Below are 8,996 nucleotides of genomic sequence, written 5' to 3' on the forward strand. Positions count from 1 at the left end.
AGACCCTATGCCCCCTGTTTCTTCCTATGCCATATTTACGTGGTTTCGGGGTCAGATCCCCACTTCAATTTCTCATCATCTTGACATTTGAGGGGGGGGGGGCTCTATACACCTGCCAAGTTTCATGGAAATCGGAGGGGGAGACTTAGACCTCCCTTGTAAGTGTATTAATTAATTACAAATCGCGCACACACACACTATATAGTATATATGTGAATGTATGTATATTATACAGGGTGTCCTTTTAATGGCGCCCACGGACCACAGATTCGTGTAGAGGACATCAAAACAAACAACTTTTCTCAGTAACATTTTTCTCGTTGGAGCGTCGTTTCGGCGCTACAGTCGTTCAAAAAAGCCCGTTTTGCCGCCTGAATGCTGGCAACCACACACAACATTTGATTGCATTTGTGACATCATATCCTGTCGTGAAGCGATGCGTTACAGGGTTGCCAGGAACACACATATTCTGTGAAAAATGACATAGCTACAATCAGCCACATTATGTACCGTAACACAAAACGAGAAAACACGTTCTGTAACCTAACAGGAAGTAAACAAACGATACGAAAAATGGCAGAAAGAAAATAGAATTTAAGTGGAAGTGGTCATATCGAATTTAGTATCAGCTTGGATGTCAAATATTTGCAAATCTAGTTACCAAGTTGGCATATACAATTTAGTCTATCCACTTCGTCCTTTTGATACTAGTTGTCTGTGACACACTGAACAGATGACAAAATAGAAATGAAAGAACTCAAAATTCCAAAGGTAAGCAACACATAATATAATGTATATTCAGGGCATTATGAGGCAAGTGACAAGAATGGTTGAAAATACAGGGATATAAATAGTAGTAAAACAAACTCTCCGACGACTGTGTTTATCCATGCACTGGATACACATGTAATAGTTTGCAACTCTGAACAGGGCAGTATATTCGCTATATTCTATATTCATCATTAGATTGTTACTGTGGTTGTACATGTTTTAGCCGTAATGTAACAACGTGAACCTCGGATACTTCCGTTATCAACACAAAGTACCACAAGGCATCTGGACACAAACCTGTAGATATCAACCTTGCAACGAGATTTGCAAATATAATTGACACGTAGCTGGGCATAAACAGCCACATGTAAGTTGTAAGTACAATGAAAGTTATTGTTGTTGATATTTGACATGTAGGCTGAGACAAAATCCGATATCGACTCTTCATTTTGAATACGTTTTTACAACTTCTCATGTCGTTGGTTCACTTCCCCCTTCCCCTGAGATGGCTGCTCATCTTCTGGCTGGTAGGCTATGATGTTCGGTTTACTAGACGCGTTTCTCGCTTCGTTTTACAGCTAATAATGTGGTTGGTAGTTTGTCATTTTTCACAAAATTTGTGTGTTCCTTGCAATCCTACCGTGCGCTGTTTCGCCGCAGGAAATGACGTAACAGATACAATCAAATGTTGTGTTGGGTTGCCAGCATCCAGGCGGCAAAACGGGCTTTTTTGAACGGCTGTAGCGTCGAATTGACGCACCAACGTGAAAAATGTTACTGAGAAAAGTTGTTTGTTTTGATGTCCTCTACACGAATGTGTGGTCCGTGAGTGCCATTAAAATGACACCCTGTATATTATATATGTATATTAGCAGGTAACAATATGTTATAAGCACATTTTTACTTTGCAAAGAAGCGCATGTGGGATGACAAAACGGATCCGGATCCAAAAGTACTGGATCTGGATCTGAAAGTACCTGATCCGGATCTGAAAGTTTTGGATCCGGATCTGAAAATTCTGGATCCGCGGATCTGGATCCGAAAAATTTTAGGATCCAGATCCTTATGATCCGGAACCAACCGGATCCGGATTTTGGATCTGCCAGGATCCGGATCTGGCCATCCCTAATCTGGACATGTCTTCCTTTTTAGGTGTCTGTCTGGCATCCGGACAGATTTTTTTAAAAATCGGTAATGTCCTCCTTTTTGGAAAGAGTATGGCATCGACCATATCAATTGCACTGCATAGAGAGTGCTGCCACACAACGATCATCATATCACTTGGGGTACGTTAATTATTCGAACAATGTCCACGTAGCATCTGGGAGCTGAACACGATCACTTTCCCGGCTGAGTCATTAGTAGGGTGCGGATTTATAAAAAAAAAAATCTCTCAAATAGGCACCAAAATGATGAAAGTAGGCACTTAGAAAGCACTATATACTAAAAAATGCACGAAAATAGGCACCCTAAAATTTAAAAAAAAAACAAAAAAAACATTAAAATGGGCAATGAATGTGAACATATTTCAATTTTCTTCTTACAATATACAGTTATACTGTATTAGCACTTCAGTTTATACATAAAAGTGCGCTAATGATTCACAAACTATTGATACTCTTTTGATCGAAATTCACATTTGTGGGGAATCGTCAGTTAAAGTAATTCTCAGAAAAAGAGTTTGTGATTTGAACAAATGATGAAAACACAATTTGCATCATTGTGACAAAAAATTGTAAACAGTGTTCCAATTGTGACCCTCAAATCTGCGGAATACCAGATAACATAAACAAAGCCTTCTCCAATGTAGGGAAAGCCATAGGCATGTAATAAAATCCTGAAGTATGCAAAAATTGCAAAATATCAATTTTTTGACACGAATAAGCAAAATAGGCATTTATAGGCACTATAAAAATGTATTTTCGGACTACAAACACCATGAAATGAACTTTAAACATTGTTTTACTACAAATAAATGAAATAGGTAAAATTTGACACCCTAGTCATTAGTATTATTCTGACTCGTTGCTTCGCCCTTTGAGACTGCACGAACACACGGAGTATGTAAAAGTAAAGTGCTCCCCTGTGCTGTGCACCAGCCATGAAGGCATATAGGGGGCAGGGTATGGAGTTAGGGACCTACACTTCCTTGATCATGGTCGGAGGTGGGGGTGATGTGATCAGCACCAAGCCCCTGGCTGCCTTTACACCCCCCCCAGTGATGCTGGGTAAGCGTCGGAGCAGCTTGAACCGGTACGAAAAATCCTGGATCTCCCCTGCCAAGGATCGAACCTCTCTCTCGCATGGTAGTCAGGCACCCTAATGACTGACTATGTGGAGTTCCTTTTCGATTGATTGATTTGGTTTATTTTACTTCGCTTGTCTGCCACTTTTGGCTAATCGCGAAGATGATGATGAGCGATTATATGACGATTTTGATGAAGGGACACTCACAAAGAACACCTATACCAGGCCCGGGATTATAATCCGATACCCCTGGCGTTGTGGCACGGCATGCTAACCACTCCGCCACAGAGATCGGCCAGTTCCTTTTCGAGTTACACATAGGCGATACAGAAACGCGGAGTGAGAATTTTGATTAATAAGTAATATTAACTTTCATGAAATAACAAAGCGAAAGTGTAAATTCAACAATGATCTTGCAAGAAAATATCCGGCTTTTGAAAATGGAAGAAACAAATATGAGGTAAGTGTAAGGTGGCTGTCACTTTCCCTGCTGTTGAGAGAGTGCTAGAATTGTTCCTGGCATTAAAATCATATTTCTTGAAACAATCTAAACGACCTAAAATGTTATTCTGTTTTTGGAAATAAGTTAAAATAAATTTTATTTGTTACATTTGCATTAACTTGTGGGAATATTTCATTCTAATATCCAAGAATTAGAAAAGGAGTAAAAAATCTGTGCTTCAAATTGTAGATATTCTTTGTCATTTGTTAAATAACAGATTAGGAGATTCCTTTCTTTGCTTAAAGGTAAGAGGAAGTTATTGAAAGAGATCACCTGAAAAGTATCTGTGAACAAAGTGTTGGTAAGATTTTTTAATATTGCATAAATTGTGAGTAATCGCTATTTTTTGCGGTGTCATCTTTTCTATGACTTTGTCCTCCTTTTTCACCATGCTCTGTCCTCTTTTTTGAATGTGTGTGTCTGGTCACCCTAGGTGCAGTGGTAGTGTCGTCGCCTTGTAACTAAGGGGTCCCTGGTTCAATACCTGGTGGAGGCACATAGTGGTTCGGATGACACTTTAAACTGTAGGTTCATTCCCAATTAGCCTTACTGTGCATAAAGTGGACTTAAAACACCAACTATCAAGCAATCTGCAATATAGTTTTTTGCTTGCTTATTTTGAGGACAAGTTATTTGACCTACAACCCTCAAATTTCCAACAAAACATATTTGGCATAATACGTATATTTTCATAATACTTTACACTAGAACGGCAAGAGAAGAAGGGGTCAAAATGACCCCTACCTTCACCGTTTCTTTAAGAACTATCTCTTTCTTTCTTATTTTTTTTCTCGAAATTTTGTAACTTTTCATAATTCTTTGTCATTTTTAAGATGGTATATTGAAATCTACAAAATATAATTTATTTCTGTGAAATTTCATGTTATATCCATTTATGCATGCTGCAATATCAGTGTTAGGTTGCGGTTCCTGTGTCATCCTTTCTTTAGCATGCTCCTACTTGTCACAGTTTACATGTCGTCATGTAGGTATTGTTCTTGGACGGGGAAGGGCGTCTCCGAACATATCGTGTCAAGTAGCAGTTTCTCGGGGTGAAATGTTGCGTATTCTGGAGTGTTTAGTTGTTTAGTACTATAATTTTTATTTGTAATCAAAATGTATCACATATCACAAACCACCCAAATACTTTGATTATAATACATAAATCATAGAAAATAATTTAAATTAAAAATATGTTCCCATTCTAAAATAATTAGAATTTTTGAATGTGAGGGGTCATAATGGCTCCTTTCTGCCAGTGTAGTGTTAAAATCATTTGTATGTTTAAAAGTATAGTGTTACACCCAAAGTGTTCCTAAACTTTTGGGCAATAGTGTATGGTCAGCACGTGCTCATGAAACACCACAAATTCCCTTTGTGAATACCACTTGATCGGTTTGATTTAGTTGAATCTGCTAAAAGGTATGTTTCACTCAAATTTTCAGTGGTTAGTAACATCTACATGTGCTGCTTTGATATAATATAGTCTACAACATGGGCCTCTCTGATGGAATATTGCAAAATTCCATAGCCTTGTAATCAAGGGGTCTCCGGTTTGATCCCCGGAAGCATCACATTTCAGTGACTTGGATCCCACTCTAAACTGTAGCTTCAGTATCTGAGTATAAAGTGAACTTAAAACTCTAGTCACCAACATGAATGATAGAACATATACACCGTTCAGTACATTATACAATGCAAATTAATTTTTTTATCTCATGTACAATATGCACCTTGTTTACAGGCAAGATTTGCAGTCAACAGTGTAACCAGTGGAGACTACAATCGTCCACTTGTTATCTCCAAGTTTGTGGCTGAACTGAATGCAGGCTTCCGACTCCTTAATCTGAAGAATGACTCCCTGAGGAAAAGATTTGATGCTTTGAAGTACGACGTGAAGAAAATAGAGGAGGTGGTGTACGATTTGACCATCAGAGGGCTTAAACCTGCAGTACAGAATGAAGCAAGTGCAGGGGACAATGTTTGAAATATTGCAATTTTCATCGAAGTTCACGTGCTGCAAATGTAGGAGTGAATGCGTGTGTTTTATTATAACAAAGCACCGAGACTGATCACCTTGTGACAGTTTTTTTTTATTAACAAGAAATTGTTCCCTAAAAAAAATTACCTGTTTTTTTTGTAATATGTTGAATCGTTGTATATATGAATTTCAGTTGACTGTATGTAAAAGAATTAATTTTCAGCATCTAAAAAAATCCTTCTAACATCAGAGTTATTACAACATTAAAGTACAACATTTTGTAATAAATCATGGAAACTCATTTTCAGTTTTCACTGAAAATCTGACCAAGTTTGAACTTATATAGGAAAATACCTTAAACACTGTTATTCAGAAATTTAAAGTGATGGACTACTTGACATAAAATATGATCATGTTAATAATCTGTGCATGATAATCTAACATACCACCATTGCAAGCAAATTTGTGACTTTTGTTATCTAATTGCCACTTTTGCTAAATCATAACTCTGATGTTGGAAATCTGAGTTACATGAAATATTCAGCATCTTCAAATTATCTTTTGCTAAGAATAATGACATTACAAAGAACAATGAAATGTGGCTTTTATCATTGTTAGTATAGATTTCAAAATTGTCACATTCCTCTTTTTTACTCCTAAAAAGTAATAATGTGTATTTATTTTTATAAAAAAGATAATTGTACCGATTTCCACAGTGTGTGTGTTCATGTGAACATGCATTTTTACAACCTGTATTTACTTTAACAAATAAAGGATATGAAATGAAAGTTTTGGAGCTTTCATTGCTTGATAGGCAGTTTTAGCACAAGAGGACATCAAAAGTGAATAATGTATGTTAAAAGCAAGTATTGTATGCACTATGATTGATTGATTAATTTACTTCGCATTTCTACCACTTTCAACTAATCACGATGATGAGTGTTGATTCGATGAAGGGACACTCACAAAGAACAAGGTTTTGGGATTCGAACCTGGGACCCCTGGCATTGTAGCATGCTATGGTAAACACTCCACTATGGAGGTCAGTCTATGCATATCAGAGTATGATGGTGTCCTGAAAGTTCACGAGGGCAACCAAACATCCCTACTCTGAAACAAAAAGAAACTGCACAAATAATATTAACAAATCTTTCATGATGAATTGTTTCAACTTTTAACCTTCGTACTTGGTACATTACATATACATGTGGGTTTTGGAGACTCGTTCTCTCTGTCTTCAGAGTAGTGTATTTCACATTTTTTAAAATTTTGTCGCTTCTCTGCCAGTTTTTGCTGATCTTAACGATGAGGATGATTGATATTTAATGAAATGTTCAAGGGATACTCAAGAACACCCATGCAGGGGCTTCAACCCAGGAACTTGAGTGGCAAGATCAAAAGTCAACCACTAAACTCGCTCAGCCACCAAACCGAGTGTAGTGTATTTTGCTACATGATCATGTGTCCATAGTCACCAAACATAGGATGCATTTGGAAAAGGCAGTCAATATGAATGATCAGAAGAGAAAACAATGCCTGGGACGATTGGGTGGCTAAGGTCAACAAAGAAGAATATAACAACTGTTTATTTTTAATCATGCTGTTAATATGATTAATTTTGCTTCTGGGAAATTTATTTCGTAAAAGTATTTTATTGTTTCTTACGTATAAAGTTGAAATATTTTTGCAAAGCAGAATTACACAATTCAGTGATTTCAAAAATGCGTGTGTAATTTTTACCCATATCTGAATTCTTATGGGTAAAATAACAGTTTCTAGTGTGGAGAAGAAATACCATATGAAATGTTTCACAAAGCAAAAGATGTCATTTGTTGTTTTATTTTAAGTTTAAGTATTGATTGTCCAGAGATGATGCAGCATGGTGAGCCATATCCTGACACATGAAGACGGAATGAAAACTGAAGGGCCAGGGGGAAAAACGATGAATGTTCATTCGAGACGATTTGCCAGGAAATGAAAAACAAAGTAATTCTTTCCATAAGTACGTTAATATATGCCAAAATAATAATGCATTTTTCAGGCACTTCTCATCGTTTCCCAACCAAGGCCGTTCTCATTCTTATAGTACAGCTACTGAACTATCAGATGGCGCTGCGATCTCAAAATGAGCGAAAAATCGACATTCATCGTTTTTCCCCCTGGCCCTTCAACTGTAATTGACTGGAGAACAGAAGTGAAAATCACATTGACAATACTGAGTAGTTAGGTCAGTGGATCCATAATAATTCTGTCCATTGGGCATCCTGTTACAATGGGTAATGTCCATTGTATAGCATTACATGCTATACCTTTGTGGGCAAGTGTGTATACTAGAGTAATGTATCGGACCACTTTTGCTCGCCCAAACTCGTTCGAATCTCCCACGATCGAGCGTGCTATGCTCAATCGTACCACACTTGTAGTGGAATGATTAGCATCGTCCTGTATTTCAGAGCCTAATAAGCAGCACTGTTAACCTGAAATCCATACATGGAAGGAATCCATTGCATTCAATTATAATTCCATATATTATTGTGTAAGGTTCAGTTTTATGGTGAATGTGTACGAATACTAGTGGAAATACAATATATATTAAAGTATGCAATATCTACAGACCGAAACGTAAAATTGATGCACATGCTGACAGACCTGCATAAACAATTACAAATATAGTATCACAGTGCAACAAATGCATGTACATCATCCTTCACTTACCGAAAAGGATAATCATATTCTCCGAAATAATAAAATGCAGTTATACCATTCAATCGAGCATCATTTCAATGTCACAATAATCGTAGAAACATAAAATGTCAGCTTAAGAAGTTTCAGCCCATAATCATCTATTTCATTTTCACACATCTCAGGAAGATACACAAAACTACATTTTAACATGGAGATATGACTATGTTCACTTATTTTTTAATTTCACTTCGTATTTTAGTTCACGATCCATATTTGAGGGCCCACTACCATAGACAAATGACGGAAATACTTGTACTAATAGGGTTCGAGAGTTCGAATGTATTTAGCTCGTTTGGTCGTTTTTTGCTCAAGCGGAAGAACTATCAATTCTGTGTGCCATCTAGTGTTGTCTGTGTGAACTATTTGCCCCTCGAGCAAAAAAACAAGGAAACAAGTCAAATATACCTCATTGGAAAGTTACAAGTGTCTGCTTTTAGACCCAATATTTCATTGGGTGAGTTTTTCCAAGGTGTGGTGAGAAGAAAGATACACAACTTTTATTTTAATCATCGAATTCAACAGAATCCATTATGAACAGCATTTTGTACTTTTACCTTTCCTTTCAGTCATATTTATTGAAAATGTATTAATGTTTTTAGTTCTTTTGTCTCTCTCAATAAAGGCATAACTCCTTGCTTATTACAAGAGTTGCAGCTGTGAAACAGACCAAAATATAAAAGCAATATTTCAGATGCGTTAAATGCTGAAACCGTCACCACTACTCGATACGATGATTAAGTGAATTTTGCG

The 8,996-nt window shown here is 36.9% G+C and overlaps 1 protein-coding gene across 1 annotated transcript in view; it reads left to right on the forward strand.

The window, feature by feature from the left end:
- The window catches only part of trsn (translin), a 28,769-nt gene extending 22,491 nt beyond the window's left edge, over window positions 1-6,278 (forward strand). The window contains exon 5 of the mRNA XM_083143259.1: window positions 5,265-6,278. Within this exon, the coding sequence (XP_082999385.1) occupies window positions 5,265-5,507 (243 nt within the window). The 3' untranslated portion in view covers window positions 5,508-6,278. The remainder of the gene's footprint in view (window positions 1-5,264) is intronic.
- Window positions 6,279-8,996: the final 2,718 nt, after the last annotated feature.

This window comes from Lepisma saccharinum, chromosome 21 (genome assembly GCF_977018435.1).
Source record: "Lepisma saccharinum chromosome 21, izLepSacc3.1, whole genome shotgun sequence".
Lineage (NCBI taxonomy): Eukaryota > Metazoa > Arthropoda > Insecta > Zygentoma > Lepismatidae > Lepisma > Lepisma saccharinum.